Below are 21,783 nucleotides of genomic sequence, written 5' to 3'. Positions count from 1 at the left end.
AAAAAAAATTTTTTTTTAAACAAGTGACTTGTGGGTTAAAAACTTTAGTTGTCTGCTTTCGTTATACGTTTACAGCTGTCAATGCAGTACAGTGATGAGCGTGTTGTGCACCCGAAAAAATTGGTTGACTTTGCTGTTATGCCGATTTGCTGCTGTTGCTATTTTGTTGTTGTTGTTGTTGTTGTTTTCATTATTGCCCCTGTAAACTGTTAATGTTTTTAACAAATAACATAACGTGTCGTCGTTTGATATTATGTAGTTTTTTTTTCGATTAATACCAACAACAAAACTGTAATAATCGCCGTTGTCGTTGCCGTACCGTCAACCTTATTTTTGTCGTCGTTGTCGTCGTCATCATCATTGTCAACGTCAACGTCAACGTAATTGTTGTTGTCGTTGTCGTCGCTGCCACATTAAACAATACTTGCTGTTGTTGTACCACTTTTGTTAACGACGCAATCTTCATCATCGTCACGATAACCCTAAAAGAACATAAAACGATTAGCAGCAGTAGCTGGTCCAGCTGGGAGAATATATTATGGATAGCAGCACGGCCAAAACGGTAGCATCAGCAGCAGCGACAACGCCATCAGCTGGAGGAGGTGGTGGTATTGGTGGAGCAGCAAAGTCTACAACAACGACGGGTTTAAAATTGAATGCGCCGGATGCCACAGTTGCTGCCAATAATAACAATAATAATATTAATAATAACACAACAATAACAACTGTGACAGCTAACGGCATCAAAGAGAATAACAGTAATAATATAATAACAGCTGCAACAACAACATCATCGTCATTATTATTAACAGCGGCGGCGATACCAATTACTGTAACAGGCGCGGGTAGCGGTAGTGCTGGCACATCTGCGCCCACCTCTTCGCCTACAGCTAATTCACCATTATCAGCAGCGGCGGCGGCATCAGCAGCGGCGACTCCAAATAGTGGTGGCGAGGTGAGTGGTTTTTCATAATACTACCAAATTTACATTTACATACACACGTACATTTCAAATACTTATATGATAATATATACAGTGTTGTGCAATAAAATAGCACTAAATAATGAGGTTGGGTTTTGTATACCTTGCGGATTAAAAAGTTGCTTATTAGTTATGTGCTGTTTTTTTCTTTTCATTAATTAAAAAAAGCAATAAACAATTGTATAGCGCGGTAACCACATTGCAAATTAAGTTTAAAATTTCCGTTATCTCTCTATTCTCTATGAAGCAGCGTCAATTCCTTGCAAGGCACAAAGCACAAGCACAAAGTCAGATTTAGCATTGCAATAGCAGAACATTTGTTAAAACCAACATATTCGAATTGAAAAGCACTTACGTTAAACAGAATACACTAAACAAGAGAAAACGAACACTTGTGCTCAAATTTAATTGCAAATTTCATTCAAAAAACTAATAAATGCAGTCACTGTTATTTTTAAAAACGTATTAATCGAAAGTTTTTGATGTAAGCTTCGTTAAAAAATAAATTTGAAGTTTAAAAAAATTTTATGAAGATTTAAGAACTTTTGGAATTTTGAAATTATTTGTTTTTTTTATATTGGTGTATATGTATATGTAGTATGTAGTTTTAAAGAAAAATTGGAAATTTTCATAAATATTTTTAAAAACTTCCTAAGCTTTGAAATATGTTCGAAAAGATTTTTGTATTGTACTTAATATTTGGTAAAAATTTAAACAACGTGACGTCAGGACGGACAAGGCAACAGTTGTTTCGATTATATCTTGTAAATCTCTGCAAAGCCTTTTCTCCCTATAGTGAGATTCAAACCCGCACTCCTGCAGTGATTGAACTGTTTACAAACAGATTCAGCCAAAGCAGCGGCTTTGTTGTCGTTCAACTCTTCCCAATTGCTTTTTATGCATAGATTTATTCTTTGGATAGTCATACTTTGTTAGCTTGTACCAAAGCTACGCTTTGTTGTTGGTGGTTTATTTTAAGAACTAGTTTGCTTTGTTCTGTTTATAGAAATACAAATAATTCACCAATGATGTATATATAACTAATAAGTTTTAAATTGAATTTTTCTTTCTACTAAAGTTTCACAAAAGTGAATTTTGGAGAATATCAATATATTTGAAAACTTTGAAAATTTTTTTTTCGAAAAACGTTTGTAAATTGGTGTATACTGAAAAAAATGGTGCTAGTAAAATCAACAAATCGGTTCTGTTGTTCTTGACTTAGCGGAGACTCGGTGAAATTGATCGAATTATGTTTAATTCGACCGACTTCTTTGTCAAGCGAACAAATTAGTTTAGTAATTTCAACAGAAGAGAAATTGTCGCTCTTAAGTTAACAAAATTCTGCAAAATTGACAGATTCCTAATCAATCTAACTGATTTTTCTGTTAACACAACTGATCTCACTGGTCATTTCAACAGCGATCAACAGTCAATACATGAGCAAATTTCAAAGAGAATTTTACGCTCACTGCGATCTCTACTTTGTACTTATGTATGCACATGTATGTATATGGCGGCCGCCGTGGTGTGATGGTAGCGTGCTCCACCTACCACACCGAAGGCCCTGGGTTCACACTCCGGGCAAAGCAACATAAAAATTTTAGAAATAAGGTTTTTCAATTAGAAGAAAATTTTCCTAAGCGGAGTCGCCCCTCGGCACTGTTCGGCAAGCACTCCGAGTGTATTTCTGCCATGAAAAGATCTCAGTGAAAACTCATCTGCCTTGCAAATACTATAAAATAAAATAATAAATAAAAGGTACTTTCGTACAAAGCTGTTCATTTGACTACTAAAACGGTCAATTACGAATCAACGATTTGTGCGCAGTTGATTCAACATCTTGTTGCGATGGATAAAAATTGACAGAAATTTCGGTTGAATTGACCCGTATTTCGGTTGATTTTACCAGTCTTTTTCTTTCAGTGTACATATATAGTTTCCGTCGCTTTTTTTTGTTTTTAAAAAATTTTACATTCAAATTTCAAATATTTTAAAAAGGTTTTGTGTAAAACTTCAAATTCAATTCATTGAAGCTTTTTCTAAAAGTTGGAAATAACCAATGTACATACATATGTATGTCACTAAACAGGTACCTGAGTAGCTAAATCTATTTTATTACTTTATATTAGGTTGGTTGAATGTTTGTCCGCTTTTCATACAAATTTTGCAATCGATTTTTAAGTAACTTTTCATTGAGCTGCAAACGTGAAACTTTACACATAATGCAACAAAAGGAAAAAAATCCGTTAGGTGGTGCACAGATTTAGAAAAATTTCAAACCAGCTTTTAAGTAACTTCTCGTTGAGCTAGGGACTTGAAATTTCAAACTTAATTCAGAGGTCGATGACACGAACTTCTCGTTGAGCTAGGGACTTGAAATTTCAAACTTAATTCAGAGGTCGATGACACGATACAAAAAGATTGGCTAGGGGCGCACGGGATGAGATATTTAGAAAAATCGTACGAAACGGAGGGAATTTTCTCATTGAGCTACAACTGTAAAACTTCACAGATAGGATAAGACGCCGAGAAAATTTAAGAAAAGGAGGAAAAAATTCGGTTAGGTGGCGCTCGGATCGAAATATTTAGATAAGAATTTGGAAATTGGTGTTTTGAGATCTATTTTAAAGTAACTTCTCATTGAGCTACAAACATGAAACCTTAGAGACAGGTTAAGACACCGTGAAAAAGGAACAAAAGAAGAAGAAAATTCCGTTAGTTGGCGCACGAATCGAAAAAATTAGATAATAATTTGGAAATTTGAAACCGGGTTTTAAGTAACTTCTCGATGAGCTAGAGGCTAAAAATTTAGAGCTTAATTCAGAGGTCGATGACAGCCGATGACACAATACAAAAAGTTTCGCTAGGGGGCGCACGGACGGAGTATTTAGAACAAGTAAGGAAGGTTAAGTTCGGGTGTAACCGAACATTACATACTCAGTTGAGAGCTATGGTGACAACATAAGGGAAAATAACCATGTAGGAAAATGAACCGAGAGAAACCCTGGAATGTGTATCAAATGAAAGGCATTAAAGAGTATTTTATGAGGGAGTGGGCCATAGTTCTATAGGTGGACGCCATTTAGGGATATAGCCATAAAGGTGGATCAGGGTTGACTCTAGAATGCGTTTGTACGATATGGGTATCAAATGAAAGGTGTTAATGAGTATTTTAAAAGGGAGTAATCCTTAGTTCCATAGGTGGACGCCGTTTCGAGATATCGCCACAAAGGTGGACCAGGGGTGACCCTAGAATTTGTTTGTACAATATGGGCATCAAACGAATGGTGTTAATGAGTATTTTAAAAGGGAGTGGGCCTTAGTTCTATAGGTGGATGCCGTTTCGAAATATCGCCATAAAGATGGACCAGGAGTGACTCTAGAATGTGTTTGTACGATATGGGTATCAAATTAAAGGTATTAATGAGGGTTTTAAAAGGGAGTGGTGGTTGTTGTATAGGTGGTCGCCTTTTCGAGATATCGCCATAAAGGTGGACCAGGGGTGACTCTAGAATGCGTTTGTACGATATGGGTATCAAGTGAAAGGTGTTAATGAGTATTTAAAAGGGAGTAATCCTTAGTTCCATAGGTGGACGCCGTTTCGAGATATCGCCATAAAGGTGGACCAGGGGTGACCCTAGAATTTGTTTGTACAATATGGGTATCACAAGAAAAGTGTTAATGAGTATTTTAAAAGGGAGTAATCCTTAGTTCCATAGGTGGACGCCGTTTCGAGATATCGCCATAAAGGTGGACCAGGGGTGACCCTAGAATTTGTTTGTACAATATGGGCATCAAACGAAAGGTGTTAATGAGTATTTTAAAAGGGAGTGGGCCTTAGTTCTATAGGTGGACGCCGTTTCGAAATATCGCCATAAAGGTGGACCAGGGGTGACTCTAGAATATGTTTGTACGATGTGGGTATCAAATTAAAAGTATTAATGAGGGTTTTAAAAGGGAGTGGTGGTTGTTGTATAGGTGGTCGCATTTTCGAGATATCGCCATAAAGGTGGACCAGGGGTGACCCTAGAATTTGTTTGTACAATATGGGTATCAAAAGAAAGGTGTTAATGAGTATTTTAAAAGGGAGTAATCCTTAGTTCCATAGGTGGACGCCGTTTCGAGATATCGCCATAAAGGTGGAGCAGGGATGACCCTAGAATTTGTTGGTACAATATGGGTATCAAAAGAACGGTGTTAATGAGTATTTTAAAAGGGAGTAATCCTTAGTTCCATAGGGGGACGCCGTTTCGAGATATCGCCATAAAGGTGGGCCAGGGGTGACTCTAGAATGAGTTTGTACGATATGGGTATCAAATTAAAGGTATTAATGAGAGTTTTAAAAGGGAGTGGTGGTTGTTGTATAGGTGGTCGCATTTTCGAGATATCGCCATAAAGGTGGACCAGGGGTGACCCTAGAATTTGTTTGTACAATATGGGTATCAAAGGAAAGGTGTTAATGAGTATTTTAAAAGGGAGTAATCCTTAGTTCCATAGGTGGATGCCGTTTCGAGATATCGCCATAAAGGTGGACCAGGGGTGACTCTAGAATATGTTTGTACGATATGGGTATCAAATTAAAAGTATTAATGAGGGTTTTAAAAGGGAGTGGTGGTTGTTGTATATGTGGTCGCATTTTCGAGATATCGCCATAAAGGTGGACCAGGGGTGACCCTAGAATTTGTTTGTACAATATGGGTATCAAAAGAAAGGAGTTAATGAGTATTTTAAAAGGGAGTGGGTCTTAGTTCTATAGGTGGACGCCTTTTCGAGGTATCGCAATAAAGGTGGATCAGGGGTGACTCTAGACTTTGTTTGTACGATATGGGTATCAAATGAAAGGTGTTAATGAGTATTTTTAAAAGGGAGTGGGCCTTCGTTCTATATGTGTTCGCCTTTTCGAGATATCGCCATAAAGGTGGACCAGGGGTGACTTTAGAATATGTTTGTACGATATGGGTATCAAATGAAAGGTGTTAATGAGTATTTTAAAGGGGCGTGGGGCTTAGTTCTATAGGTGGACGCCTTTTCGAGATATCGCCATAAAGTTGGACCAGGGGTGACTCTAGAATGAGTTTGTACGATATGGGTATCAAATTAAAGGTATTAATGAGAGTTTTAAAAGGGAGTGGTGTGAAGGCGTTTTCCAGATATCGCCCAAAATGTGGACCAGGGTGACCCAGAACATCATCTGTTGGATACCGCTAATTTATTTATATATGTAATATCTGCCAAGATTTTAAGGGTTTTTTATTTCGCCCTGCAGAACTTTTCCATTTTCTTCTACTTAATATGGTAGGTGTCACAACCATTTTATAAAGTTTTTTCTAAAGTTATATTTCGCGTCAATAAAACAATCCAATTACCTTACCATGTTTCATCCCTTTTTTCGTATTTGGTATAGAATTATGGCATTTTTTCATTTTTCGTAATTACCGATATCGAAAAAGTGGGCGTAGTCGAATTTCGTTCATTTTTCATACCAAGATAAAGTGAGTTCAAGTAAGCACGTGAACTAAGCTCATTAAAGATATGTCGATTTTTGCTCAATTTATCGTGTTAAAGGCCATGCGGAAGGACAGACGGACGACTGTGTATAAAAGCTGGGCGTGGCATCAACCGATTTCGCCCATTTTCACAGAAAACAGTTAACGTCATAAAATCTATGCCCTTACCAAATTTCAAAAGGATTGGTTAATTTTTGTTCGACTTATGGCGTTAAAAGTATCCTAGACAAATTAAATGAAATAGGGCGGAGCCACGCCCATTTTGAAATTTTCTGTTATTTTTGTATTTTGTTGCACCATATCATTACTGGAGTTGAATATTGACATAATTTACTTATATACTGTAAAGATATTAAATTTTTTGTTAAAATTTTACTTAAAAAAAAATTTTTTTTTAAAAGTGGGCGTGGTCCTTCTCCGATTTTGCTAATTTTTATTAAGCGTACATATAGTAATAGGAGTAACGTTTCTGCCAAATTTCATCATGATATCTTCAACGACTGCCAAATTACAGCTTGCAAAAGTTTTAAATTACCTTCTTTTAAAAATGGGCGGTGCCACGCCCATTGTCCAAAATTTTACTAATTTTCTATTCTGCGTCATAAGTTCAACTCACCTACCAAGTTTCGTCGCTTTAGCTGTCTTTTGTAATGAATTATCGAACTTTTTCGGTTTTTCGAAATTTTCGATATCGAAAAAGTGGGCGTGGTTATAGTCCGATATCGTTCATTTTAAATAGCGATCTGAGATGAGTGCTCAGGAACCTACATACCAAATTTCATCAAGATACCTCAAAATTTACTCAAGTTATCGTGTTAACGGGCATGGCTCAATCAAATTTTTTTTCGATCCTGATTATTTTGATATATGGAAGTCTATATCTATCTCGATTCCTTTATATATGTACAACCAACCGTTATCCAATCAAACTTAATATACTCTGTGAGCTCTGCTCAACTGAGTATACAAATCAAACGGAACGGAGGGAATTTTGGGATTGATTTTTATGTAAGTTCTCATTGAGCTACAAGCGTAAAACTTAACAGATATGTTAAGACACCGAGAAAATGTAAGAAAAGGAGAAAATAAAAATATAACAAAAAAATTTTAAGTACTTCCTTTATATAAATGAACAAAAATCAGCGAAAAATGTCTCCTTATATAAAGACATATTCTTGCTAAACTTTCATTTTAAAATTTTCACATAGAAATTGCAAAAATATTTATGAGAAATAAAAATATAAAGGTGGAGCGCAATTGATTGACTAATAATATATTCTTTCCTACCATCTTTCCAATCCAAGTAATGTGCACTCCACTTTTATATTTTTACTTCTCATAAATATTTTTGCAATTTCTATGTCAAAATTTTAAAATGAAAGTTTAGCAAGAATATGTCTTTATATAAGGAGACATTTTTCGCTGATTTTTGTTCATTTATATAAAGGAAGTGCTTAAAATTTTTTTATTTTATTTTTATTTTGGATTAGTTAGCTAAAATTGTAATATTTGAAAAAGAATAAAAAATCGCACTGAAGACGGCAGTATGTCGAAGCAATTTTTATGAGGGAAAATGGAAAAGCATTCCAATTTACAACAATTTCAATGCTAGTTGTTTCATAAAAATTGTTTACGTCGGGCCATTACATAAAAAAAACAACAATCAACATTTGTTGTATTAGAAATGCCACGACCTTTTTTCATAAAATTTATTATTAAGAATCGCCCTAAAGTGCCGGACGGTGCGGACTTAACCTCAAAAAACGCACAAGTGTCAATGATTTGTTGCCGTTTTTCGAGGTAAAGGCCGAACGTGAACCAGTTAAGACTACCAAAATGCATGAAAGTACTAGCATCACATTACCACATATCCAACGTTTTTGTTTGTGTAGCTGTCTAATTCACCGCTTTCAATTTCTTTAAAGATGTGCCTTTTGACCCCATATAATACCTGTTATATAGTACGTTTGAAAAAAGAAAAATATATACAGTTAAGCACGGCGTCGTGAGTGCGAGGCGCTTCAGGTGCTGGCTGATAGGAATAATGCCGGAAAATTTTACCAAAAAATCGGGTGAATAACGGAAGGTGTCAAGACCTGGGCAGATTCCTGCAGGAATGATAATGGCGACCTGGTAACTGACATACAGAGTGGGGTTAGGTTGTGGAGGGAAAATATTTCTCATTGCTAGCTAGCGAGGGAGAAGACGACCCCGATACCCGAATGGCTAATGATGAGAAAACGCGTTCCGACACTCGAATATGAAGAAGTAAGAATTACAATATCCCGGACTACCCGCCGATCTGTTTGAAAAGAGCATGCATCAACTCCTATGCAAAATATCGTCGAATGAGCGCATGCCTCCAGATTGGAATTTAAGTGTGCTGTTTGGAAGACTGAAGCGCATAGTCAACGAACTGATAGAACCCCTTATCAGTGTGGTAAATCTGCTATCAACCAGATATTCACGATGCGTCAGTGAGTTACGATACGTGAATCGACTCGACACACCTTTTTGTCGTCTTCAAAGCATCCTTTGATAGCGCGAAAAGAAGTCAGCTTAGAGATCAAAAGAATCAAAAGAAGAAAAACTTTTGCCAACAATTGCTATTTTGGACCGAGTAGGCAATTGAAAAGTAAAGTCCGCTCTCGACGAAAAAAAATCACGCGCTACAAGTCGCTTATCATACCTGTCCGGATGAATGGCTCAGAACTATGGAAGTTCTCCGAAAGATTAATGGTCATATCCGTAAGGTTGACGGCGAGTATCGAAGAAGGTATAATGATGTGCTGTGTGAGCTTTACTTATATATGAAGATAGTGCAGCGAATAAAATTCCAAAGGCTTCGCTGCTAGGTCATGTTATGCGAATGGATGAAGACGCTCCGGCCAAGAAAGTATTTCACTCGTAACCTCCATTGAACTGGGGGAGGCAGGTGAACGAAGACTTCACAATTTTGATAAATCCCTTGGCATTTTTTTAACGGTCTCACGCACTTTCATCTTTTTAACTTATAAATGGGGCTTCTTTTCACGTATAAAAAAATGCGCGTTGTCAGAGATAAATTCGCGCCAAGCTATTTCTATTACCAGAAAATAAAACAAATCAACTGCTAAATCCGTTACTATTAGTTGCTCAAAAACAGGTTAGATATCATTTCAAGATTGAGAGCATACCCCAAATATGATTTTTGGGCATACTTATTACATACAGACAGGCAAGCAAGTGACTCGTATCGGTTTCAAATTTAACATTAATGGAATTTGCTTTTAGCCTTTTTTCTAAACTTTTTATATTGCAATGTATTAGTTTTCCTACTTTTGTTTTTGTTCAGACCAGTATTTACTATGTACATATGTAGGTGGTTTTTTTGTTTTTTTTTTTTACTTCTCTGCGTTGCTTGTCTACTGTATGTATAGCACTTACTCTCGCACTTATTCCGCAGAGCCCAGTTGGAAATCGATGAGTAAAAAGTGAAGTAAATAGCAGCTGTGTTTTTTTTTCTCATCTATATACGTTTACGCTTAAATTTTTTAATGGGCTGCTAAGCGACAAACTTTAAATACACCACTGATATTGCTACGCATAAAATTAAAATGTACTACTATATTTCAATACGCATTATACTCATATGTAACTGAAATATGTGTCTATGTTTCACCCTCTGCACTAATTCTATGCATTCTATGCGCGTCCACTATTTATCATAACTGATTCAGCTATATGTTATACACAGAAATACAACAGAGGGTTGTGTCTCCGCTTTTCGATACACCCTGTTGCGGTAGCTAGTTGTTTAAACATAGCCGCTAGATGGGTCTCCTAAGCATTATCTAAGCGATGATAGGCGTTTTTTTTCACGCGCAAACGAAACGTATACGCGTGTAAAAAAAACACGGCTAGTATCAACAAATAGTAGTATCAACAAATTTTTGGCAATTGTTTTGTTCTCTTATTTATTTTTGCTAAATTTGTAGTCCAATGAACTTCAGCCGCATCCATATCATAAAAAAACGTTCAAAAAAATTTCGTATATATTTGTTGTGTGAAAACTAGTAGCAGTAAAGTAATTATGCAATTTTCTTTATCTCTCTGTTCTCTATAAAGTGGGGTTACTTCCCTGCAAGACACGAAAATCAGATTCAGCAATGCAATAGAAGACATTTTTCTTAAAATTAACATATTTGAATTGAAATGCGCCTACGTAAGTTAAAGAGAGTACACTAAAAAAAAAAAAAAAAAAAATTGTAAGTTAAACGGTTTTATTGAAAACAATACTTGCGTGAAATTACTAAAAATGTGATGTAGCATAACCTGATTAAGGTTCAGTTGGTCTTACTTATGGATACCAATAGAAATTTGACGCGTCCAACGCTTTTATTTAATTTTCTGATCAACGCCCTAGATTAATGAGGAGTGTGTTGACTACTACCTAGGACCGACCTAATTATTATCTAGCTTTTAGTATTATTATTACTTAATGTAAGTATTGTTTTCAATAAAACCGCTTAACTTAAAATTTTCTTTTAATCATTTTATTTTCAAGTTTTTATTCTTTATTTCTCATTCTATTTAGTTCATTAGTGACTCGTTGTTACAAGGACTCTTTCCTGAAAATTTTTTACAATCTAGGTCACATAATCCTTCCAAACCTCTACTCTACTCGGCGCCACGAACTCCAAAATATTTTGATGTCACTTCTACCGGACTGTATGGAATATCTGTTCCAAATGTGAGCCAAATCGGACCACAAATACGAGTATTTTTAATACCTCGATCCTTGCCACACCTAGCGGGATTTTTTTTTCATGAAGTGATTCCTATTTCTGTATGTAATATGTGTTCCAAATATAAGCCAAATCGGACCACAAATATGTACGATTTTTTGAAGTATTTCGATCCATGTGCTGCCTATCGGAGTTTTTTTTATATTATTGCATTGTCATCGGGTTCTGAACTATATTAAAATTTTCAAGCTTGTAGCTTATCGGGAAGTTACTTAAATTTTAATTACAAAATTCGTTCACAACGGCCAATTCCATTCAAAAGTCATACTTAAATTTTAATTACAAAATTCGCTCACAACGGCTAATTCCATTCAAAACTCATAAATACATCCAGTGTTATCCCTGGTATTTGACTGGTTCTTGCTCAAGAAATATGTTTCTTGGCGAAAACAGCACTCCCATATGCACGTTTGCATGAAAATCTTAAGAAAAATGTAGCAAAAAGCGTAGAATTTCCTTGAGAGATGGATACTACTTGACAAATCAAATTTTTCTTAAGTTTTTTTTTGCATGACATTTTTCTTTTCTTGCCAAATCGTATGTTGGGTTGCCGTCATTCATAGCCTTCAAATTTGCATAGGTTTTGTGAATATCGCTACAAAAGAATGTTCAAAAATGTGTTTTTGTAAATTAAATATTAGGGTAGTCATTAGGGTGGGTGAAATTTATTGTTGAAAAGGCACATCCAGTTTCTGAATCTATGGGTCATACTGAGTAATATTGTCCGTGGGACTATAGGTCTGAAATGAATTTCGAGCCTCCCTAATTTTGTTAGCAAATTTTATATTGCAATCCGAATAGCGGCTCTCACAAATAAAATACATGAAAATAAATTTCAAATTCGGATTCGGGTTGGAATATAAAATTTTCTAAGAAGATTAGGGAGCCTCGAAATTCATTTCAGACCTATGGTCCCATGGACATTATTATCGATTTGTTAATGCTATGTACAGCTGGGTATTTCAAATATCATTAGCAGACAGAGAAAAAAAACTTACATAATGACATATATGCATATGTACATACATATGAATGATTAAATAAAACCAAATAATCCACATAAAGTGATAATCAATACTTAAGAAAATTTGGTCTGTTAAAATTTCTTTTGCAGTACGCAGCTGTCAACAAGTTTCTTCTACTAGATTCTGAAGATTTTTAGCCACAAGTTCACATAACAAATTTTTTTGCTAACAAAAAATTAATTACGCAGTTTTTCTTTAAGAAAAAACATTTCGGAATGCAAACAAACAAACAAAGTTAAACATACATTAAAATCAATGGAAATTCAATGTTCTATGTGTATTGTACATCAATCACCATGCGTCGCTAAACGTTAAAAATATTCGGCTAATCCTGCTTCTATGCAAAATAAATACTTCAAAGTATTTCTTTAAAATAAAAAAATAAATTTAAGGCGCAAGAGATTTTAAGCCGAGCTTCTATTCCAATTTGCGTCGTGCTCCTTTTTAAGTTTTCCTACAAATTGGCGGGACGGGACCTAATGGTTTTATGCCGACCCCGAACGGCATCTGCAAGGCAGATGAGTTTTCACTGAGAGCTTTTCATGGCAGAAATACACTCGGAGTGCTTGCCAAATACTGCCGAGGGGCGACCCCGCTTAGAAAAATTTTATTCTAATTGAAAAATCTTGTTTCTAAAATTTTGATGTTGCTTTGCCCGGGGTGTGAACCCAGGATCATCGGTGTGGTAGGCGGAGCACGCTACCATCACACCACGGCGGCCGTATTTCTTTAGAAATGTGCAAATATCATTTCTACTAACAAACTTCTCAGCAAAGCATTACAATAAATCGTCTTGCTAATTTGTGTTTCGCTGTCTAATAAGTGACAGGATGTTAATTTGCAATGAAGGTGTTGGTATATCGAAGACCATTCCATATATAGTTCTTAACTTGTTATCAAACATTATTCTCTAATCATTATACAACCTTAATGAAATTTCTGGTTCTCAAATCTATATCCAGCACATTTCTCCGGTTGATATCAAACTTTGGATATCGAGTTGAGGTTAACTTGCAAATAAAAATGTTCCCCAAGGCGGCACCGCCAAACCCAGCAGATCTTTATATTGCAGAAATAAACAATGAAGCGTTATAAATTAAAATATTTTACGCATGTTTTTTTCTTATTTCCACACTTCAGTTTTGGAATGTTACATTTGAGTACAATTCAAGAATAACACTTGAGTGCAAGTTGAGAACTATTTTTTGCCACATAAAAAATGCTTTTTCGTTGTTTGATTGATCCTCAAGTTCAGCCACTGTTGAGAAAAATGCTTGAGATTTGAGAAGTAGGCTAGTCACAAGTCATCAACTTTAGCTCTAATGTGACCCAAGCTGAAATGTTAATTGGGTATGTAAGAAAATGTTTCACGAGATAAATAAGGGTTCTAGAAAAGTATCTTTACCTCGAAATCATCGCTATTTTACATCTATACGCTATAGCACCTATGATTTTCGAAAACTGACATATTCAATACATTAACTATTTAGTTTTAGTTTAGAAATGAACTAATGAATTAAAAATTTCAAACTCAGACGCACCCTAATGTAGCTACGTAAACTTTTAAATATGAGCACATTTACTTCATAGCACATAAAAAAACAATGTAATGTATTAGCCGTCAAAAATAAAGTTATCAACCATAAAGTTATATGAAAATCCGAACTCTTTTAATTAGTTTGCTCATAAAATTGATGCTGCCAGAAATTTCCTTAATTAATCGCACACACAATTGCTACACATATATATGTACATATATCTATTTTTTGCCTGTTGGGTCTTACCTCAAAATACATACACAAATGCAACTTGGTTGAACCTCTCAGGTGTAACACTTCTGGAAATAATATAGGCATAAAAAAGGTCCTAAATTTTGGACAATTTTGAACAAAAAAGGAAATTTAAGCTCCATGTGTCTAGTTTTAGCATTATGACCACACAATTTTTTAGTCTGCGGTTTTTGAGTAATTTTAGAAAAACTAGCAACAAAAAAATTTAAAATTTGTTTAGTTTTGGGTTTTGGTCTACTGGCGTGAAGAAAATCGTGTTTGCTTAACCACTATAGGCATCGGATATTTAGTTAGGTTAGGTTGAACTGGCCCGTCAATAAAGACCTCACATAGACTCAATGTGTCCATAGTGTTGCCACAATTTGTTTGACGACCAAACGGAAGAACCCAATCAGATCGGGTGCCAGAACATACGTTATAGAATAACTCCGTCCTCTTGGCAAATACTAGCAGTTTTCTAGGCCCCAGCTTAATACTTAGTTCATTAAGCTTTAATATATTCCTATATAAGTACGCCTTGAAACGTTCACTTCTTGCATTGGAATCGGTTTTCAAATATAAAAGAATTCTTTTGTCGTTGATTATCGATATCTCAGCAACCAATGATCGCCCATAAGGTTAAAGTTGGATTTCGAATACTTGAATAAATTATCTTCAACAGATCTTTTATGAAAATAGTAAACACAATTTTTCTTTTTTTCCATGAACTTGAAAATGCAACAAAAAGTGTTTTGTGGTGTTTTTTTTTTTTTTTTGGAAAATCATGAACACTAATGTTAAGTATACAGTTCAATATATCCACAAAAACCCCACAAAGAGTAAAACTAATCCAGTCAACCATTTGTTGTTTCACTCGATCAAATTGACGGATTCCATCTCCGATAAATGACCTATAACCACGATTAAAAATCAAAAAAGGTAACCTTTTTTTGGATTATTTTCTGAATTTTTTTTTGGATTTCTTGTGCGATGATTTCTCTCGATGTTAAAGTATTTGAATTTGAATTTATTTCTCGTCGCGTTTGCTACAAACGATCGTAAACAAAAGATGTTGCAAGAGAGCAAATGACGATTTACAGTCGACATTTGAACAAACAAAAACTTTAAATAAAATTCTCAGATTGATGTTATTGAGTGCTCATCTGTCGAAGTGGCATAGTTAAACTTCAAATTCTGCTGAGCCTTAAGGAAAGCATTACCTGTAACAGCGCGAATGCCATGCAGCAGGCAAACTTCTATATGTTGTCTGTATGTTATGCCCACGCTTAGGCGAATTGACTTCTTCGTTGTAAAGACATTTCTCCTTCGCGTCATGCTAATGTTTTAAAATATTCGTACCTTAAAGAGGAAAAAATATGGCAGCTGGTAGTTTTTTAGTTGTATTTAGTTTTTATAAATTGAAATTCGATAATTTTATAAAAACGGAGAACAAAAAAAAATACAAAAACAAAAAAATGCCAACCACTTACAAACAAACTAACGAGCCAGTTGTGAATTACGCGATGTACATATATTTTTTGAAAGGATAACTATTTTCCTTAAGACTGCTTTTCGGCAGGCCTTTTTTGAGGCCTTGCAATATCTTCTTTCAAAATTTAATCAGTATGACCCATAGATTCAGAAACTAAATGTACACCTGCATTTTTGCCCCATACAATTTGACCCACCCTAGTAGTCATAGTTTCATGTTATCTAGTGTGTTAACTTTGCCTTGTTTAAATTTTAACATACTTAACACTGTGCTACTTAAAAGTTTTTGGTTACATTAAGATGAAACGGAATAAACGGAAACAGAAATAAATTAATTTGTATGATTTTGAAATGTGGTTTGGTTCTATTTCTGAAATATACCTTCATACCTACATATACTTAATCAAATAAATTTAAAAAAATTTTTTTAGATTATATTTCCGGAACACCAAAACTAATCCCTAGGTGTTTTTCTGGACATTGCCGGGGCTTTGATTGCGAGGCCACAAAATCGGTAAACAGTAGAACGCCGCAGGGTGAATTTTTATAATCAATGCGGTGGGCACTGGTCTTTAACCAATTGCTGATGCGGTTCGACAGTTGAGCAGCCAAACTCATCATAAGCGGCAGATGTCGACCAACAATCAGCTGTATCATGAATAATGGATCAGGCGCTTCGGTGTGTACATTAACCTGGGTCGATTTGTATGGACGAAAGTAACCGATATCGCGCCATCGATTTTTCGATAGGTTTTGGGCTCAGGAAAAAAATGTTCCACTATGCATACCCAAAAAAATAATTTTCGAGCCTGCGAACAAAAATATGGTGAACTAGTCAATTTTTCGACCAAAACACTCCCCAAACCCCAAACAATTTTTTTTTTTTTTTTCAAAAAACTGTTGTAAAAACGTTGGCGATAACAGTTTAAAAAAAAATTTTTTTGGGTTTTGGGGTGTGTTTTGGTCGAAAAATTTACCATTTCGCCATTTTTTTTCGCAGGCTCGAAAATTATTTTTTTGGGTATTCGTAGTGGAACTTTTTTCCTGAGCCCAAATCCTATCGAAAAATCGATGGCGCGATCGGTTAACTTTCGTTCATACAAATCGACCCACCCTAGTGTATATGCCTGTGCATATGCAGTCAGACTAACCGCCGACGCGGTAAAAAACCGATCAAGTATTCTAGGTCCCTAACTCAGTCAAGCCTAAGTTTGGAGGAGTAACCGTACAAGAAAAGTACGGCACAACATATCTAGAAATTATACGTTATAGTAACACTATGGACACATTCAGTTCAATGTAATCTAACCTTCATACTTAAAGTTCAAGCGCATTTTTTTCTCCGATAATTAATTTTCCAACAGGGCTTTTGCTTGCGCTGGTATTAGTGTAGTTTAAGTACCATTGAAGTGTGCCTACCTTAGAATCACATTTCGTGCTTTTTAAATTCTCATTCGTTGACCGTTGTCAAACGTAAATAATTCTCTCATTAAATACAAATACGTTTAATATTACTTTTGCCGTTAGGCTGTGCGTATCGTCGCGTTCGTTGTCGCTTGGTCGCTCGGACGTGGTATTGTCTAGTCAACTCTTTAAATTTCGCTTTTGAATAGAGTTATCGTAAAGAAAGCTGAGCGGGTGTGACATTCCTGTAATAATCAGTGAAAAGCTAATGATATGAGAATTTAAAAAGTTGTATTTCTGCAAATTTCACGGTAAAAAAAAATAAAGAATTTTGAACATTTTTTTTATTCTTAAAGGCATTTAAAATAAAAAAAATTATCACAAGAAAAAATTTAGTTATTAAAATTTCAGAAAAGTAATTTTTTTAAACATAAATTTAAAACCTGAAATTAAGGAATGCGTGATATTAACGATTTATTTGCTTCCAAGGTGTGTTGTTTTTAGTGTTTTTTTATGTAGAAAATCAATTTAAAATTTTAAAGTCATAAAGACATACACTGAAAGAAAAAGACTGGTAAAATCAACCGAAATACGGGTCAATTCAACCGAAATTTCTGTAAATTTATATCCATCGCAACAAGATGTTGAATCAACTGCGCATAAATCGTTGATTCGTAATTGACTGTTTTAGTAGTCAAATGAACAAAAAAAGTTGTCGCGACAGCTTTGTATGAAAGTATCTATGTTGCCATATAATAAAATAAATGTAAGGCGCGATAACCTCCGAAGAGATTTTAGGCCGAACTTCTCTTCCAATTTGCGTCGTGCTCCTGTTTAATTTTTCTTACAAATTGGCGGGACGCGACCTACTTGTTTTATGCCGACTCCGAACGGCATCTGCAAGCCATATGAGTTTTCACTGAGAGCATTTCATGGCAGAAATATACTCGGAGTGCTTGCCGAACACTGGCGAGGGGCGACTCAGCTTAGAAAATTTTTCTTCTAATTGAAAAAGCTTGTTTCTAAAATTTTGATATTGCTTTTCCCGGGGTGTAAACCCAGGGTCTGCGGTGTAGTAGGCGGACAACGCTACCATCACACCACGGCGGCCGCCATATAAATATGTAAATATGTGAATACATAAATACGCATGCTTGCTACATATACACACATATGAATATAGAAATGAAAATAGTAGTCACAAAACTGATTCTCAATTCTTTCAGTTGCAGCTCAGCTCATTCTCAATTTCTTCTCTTGCATGTATTTGCCACACTTGATTGTTTCGAACTAAACTTGTAGTATAAGTGTTTGACGTAACATTTTTAAAAGAGAACTTGTAAGTTATAGAAAAGTAAAGAATCAAATCGCAGGAAGGTAATTCACCACTGGAGTAACTTTACATGTAATTCGGCAAGTTTATTTTGTCGGAAACGTCAACATTAAAAAAGGATGATTTTTGGTATCTTGAATAAAATGTTACTAACTTTGGAAAAATCCTGTTCGTTCAAGCAAAACTTTTGCAACAAGAGGGCGCAATTTTGATTTCGCTTGGACGAGAAGTTGCAAAATTGTACCCGATAAATAGGTGTCCCCGTATCTCATAATTTTTGCACAGTAAACTCAAAAAAGGGTTTTTTCGTTTTGTATTGATAACTGAAAAACTAGTTTTTTATTGTTTTCCCATTTTGTGTGCTTTTTCGATTTGATGGTTTTCTTAGTTTGGTGTTCTTTTTTAACAAGTGGCACCATCGTTATAAGTACAAAGTAGAGAGCGTAGTGAGAGTAAAATTCTCTTTGAAATTTGCTCATGTATAGACAGTTGATCTCCGTTGAAATGACCTGTAAGATCAGTTGTGTTAACAGAAAAATCAGTTAGATTGGTTAGGAATCTGTCAATTTTACATAATTTTGTTAACTTAAGAGCGACAGTTTCTCTTCTGCTGAAATGACTAAACTAATTTGTTCGCTTGACAAAGAACTCGGTCGAATTAACCATGATTCGATCAATTTCACGGAATCTCCATTAAGTCAAAAATAACAGAACCGATTTGTTGATTTTACTAGCACCATTTCATTCAGTGTATTTATGTGTATGTATGTGTACCGGACATTCTATTTTTGAACACCGTCGGTTATCGCTATGAAATTTTAATGCTCTTAACATTTTAATTTGATTTGTGATGAAAAAACTCTTATATGTGACAATAATTTTTGTTTTTAATTGTATCATTATTATGTCATATTTATTTTGTGTCATTCGTTTCGATTAGAACTTGATTGATTATCGATTTTGATATGCCCGATTATGAGAGGTGTGTTGATTCGTTTTGAATGCTTTAAATGCTTCATATTTTTGCTCAATGGTAATTAATATATGCACGTGGAATATTGTTCACAGAAGGAAATGAAGTTAGTAAAATCAAGAAATCAGTTTATTGACTTAACACACATTAAGTAAAATTGATCGCATTATGGTTTATTCAACCGATTTTTTTGTCAAGAAAACAAATTTGCAATTGATATTTAGAGAAAAATTGCAAAGTTTACAAACGACGATGGTTACTAGGACATGTTTATGTATTTCACTTCTTCATCAGCTAGCTTCTCGGGAGCTGAGTATTGAACTCGAATCTCCAACATTCATACGAGTGTAAAGGCAGATGCCTTTAACCACTCAGCCATATGAATGCCCCGCTGTTCGCTCTGCAATTGGTCTCTAAGAATCTAAAATTCAACACCATTAGGTTAAAATAGCATATAGAATTATATCTACCTTAAGATGGTAAAATAAATAACAACAAAGGCAACACTTAGCGACCGATTGCAGAGCGAACAGCGGGGCATTCATATGGCTGAGTGGTTAAAGGCCTTTACACTGGATTGAATGTTGGAGATTCGAGTTGAATACTCAGCTCCCGAGAAGCTAGCTGATAAAGAAGTGTAATTCAGAAACAGTAACCATCGCCGTTTGTAAACTTTGCAATTATTCTCTAAATATTAATAACAAAAACCATTGTATAAAGCAATATGAGTCAGACTCGCTACTTATATACATATGAAAACAAATTTGTTTAGTTATTTCAACAGAAGAAAAACTATTGGTCTCAAGTCAACAATATTCTGTAAAAATGACAGATTCTCAACCAAGCAACTCTCAATATTATATAAATGCATCAGCTAATTTTACAGAGAATATTACGCTCACGACGCTCATTACTTTGCCCTTATGACTGTGGTGTCATAGAGATTTCAGCAGCCAGAGTTGTTCCAATCATAGCGGAATGATACAAGGTGGCAGCATGGTGACATACCTACAAACATAAATAAAAATTCCATGTACTTTGTTGTTGTAAATTCGTTGGACAAATGTCAAAATCGTACTGCACCGGAAGTTGATGTATCAAATCAAATAAAAAAAGTTTATAATCAGCTGTTCCATGCTGCCACCTTGTATCGTTGCGCCATGGTTCCAATGTCGTCGGAAAAGTGAGTAACAGTTTTCATTGGTATTCTCAGGCTGACAATAATAATTGTTAGTTAACAGAGCAGAGAGGCCAACGTGATATGATGGTAGCGTGCTACGCCTAAAACCAACAATTCTGGGGTGCAAGGCCTTGAAAAACCCACATCAAAATTTTAGAAACATTTTAATTAGAACAAAATGTGTGAGCGGGGTCGTCCGGCGAATTTGTATTTATTTTTATACTCAGCGTGCTTTGCACACAGAGTATATTAACTTTGATTGGATAACGGTTGGTTGTACAGGTATAAAGGAATCGAGATAGATATAGACTTCCATATATCAAAATCATCAGTATCGAAACAAAATTTGATTGAGCCATGTCCGTCCGTCCGTCTGTCTGTCCGTTAACACAATAACTTGAGTAAATATTGAGATATCTCCACCAAATTTGGTATACGCGCTTATCTGACCCAGAGTAAATTGGTATTGAAAATGAGCGAAATCGGATGATAACCACGCCCACTTTATATATATATAACATTTTGGAACACACAAAAAGCCTGATTATTTAGTAAATAATACACCTAGAATATTGAAATTTGACTTGTGGATTGATATTGAGACTCTTGATAAAAATTAAAAAAAAAATTTAAAATGGGCGTGGCACCGCCCACTTGTGATAAAATCAATTTTACAAATACTATTAATCATAAATAAAAAATCGTTAAACCTATTGTAACAAAATTCGGTAGAGAAGTTGCCTTTACTATGAGGAATGCTTTGAAGAAAAATTAACGAAATCGGTTAAGGACCACACCCACTTTTATATAAAAGATTTTTAAAAGGGTTGTGGACGAATAAAATAAGCTATATCTTTGCAAAAAAGAGCTTTATATCAATGATATTTCATTTCCCAAGTGGGTTTATAAAAATAAGTAGGAAAAACTTCAAATTAAAAAAAGGCACCGCCCCTTTTATGACTAAGAAATTTTCTATATTTGGGAAGCCATAACTCGAAGAAAAATTAACATATCGTAATGAAACTGTGTACACATATTTTCCTTATAGCAGAAAATATTTCTAGTAAAAATGGACGGGATCAGTTAAAGACCACGGCAACTTAGATATAAAACAAGTTTAAAAGGGTCGTAGACTAGAATAATAAGCTATATCTTAGCGAAAAAGAGCTTTGAATGAATGATAAGAGGAAATGGGGAGAATTTTTTTTAAACGGGCGGTGCCACGTGTTATGTAGAAAAGTAATTTATCTGAAATGAAATGTACAATTGAAGCTCACGCTGAGTATATAATGTTCGGTTACACCCGAACATAGACACTTCTACTTGTTTTTT

The 21,783-nt window shown here is 35.1% G+C and overlaps 1 protein-coding gene across 7 annotated transcripts in view; it reads left to right on the top strand.

Moving 5' to 3' along the window:
- Positions 1-21,783, top strand: part of wrd (well-rounded) — a 197,715-nt gene that overhangs the window by 27,669 nt on the left and 148,263 nt on the right. For 4 of the 7 annotated variants that reach the window (XM_067784959.1, XM_067784948.1, XM_067784939.1 and 1 more), the window contains exon 2: positions 260-955. The exons of 1 other annotated variant lie outside the window; for it this stretch is intronic. In XM_067784959.1, coding sequence (XP_067641060.1) covers positions 539-955 — 417 coding nt within the window. In that variant the 5' untranslated portion in view covers positions 260-538. Of the gene's footprint in view, positions 1-259; positions 956-17,290; positions 17,455-21,783 lie in introns of those variants that run through there. 2 more of the 7 variants (XM_067784969.1, XM_067784989.1) reach the window with 2 other exon arrangements.

Source organism: Eurosta solidaginis, chromosome 1, assembly GCF_040869045.1.
Source record: "Eurosta solidaginis isolate ZX-2024a chromosome 1, ASM4086904v1, whole genome shotgun sequence".
Classification (NCBI taxonomy): domain Eukaryota; kingdom Metazoa; phylum Arthropoda; class Insecta; order Diptera; family Tephritidae; genus Eurosta; species Eurosta solidaginis.
Note: the sequence above shows the minus strand (reverse complement) of the source record. Positions and strands in the feature narration are given on the sequence as shown.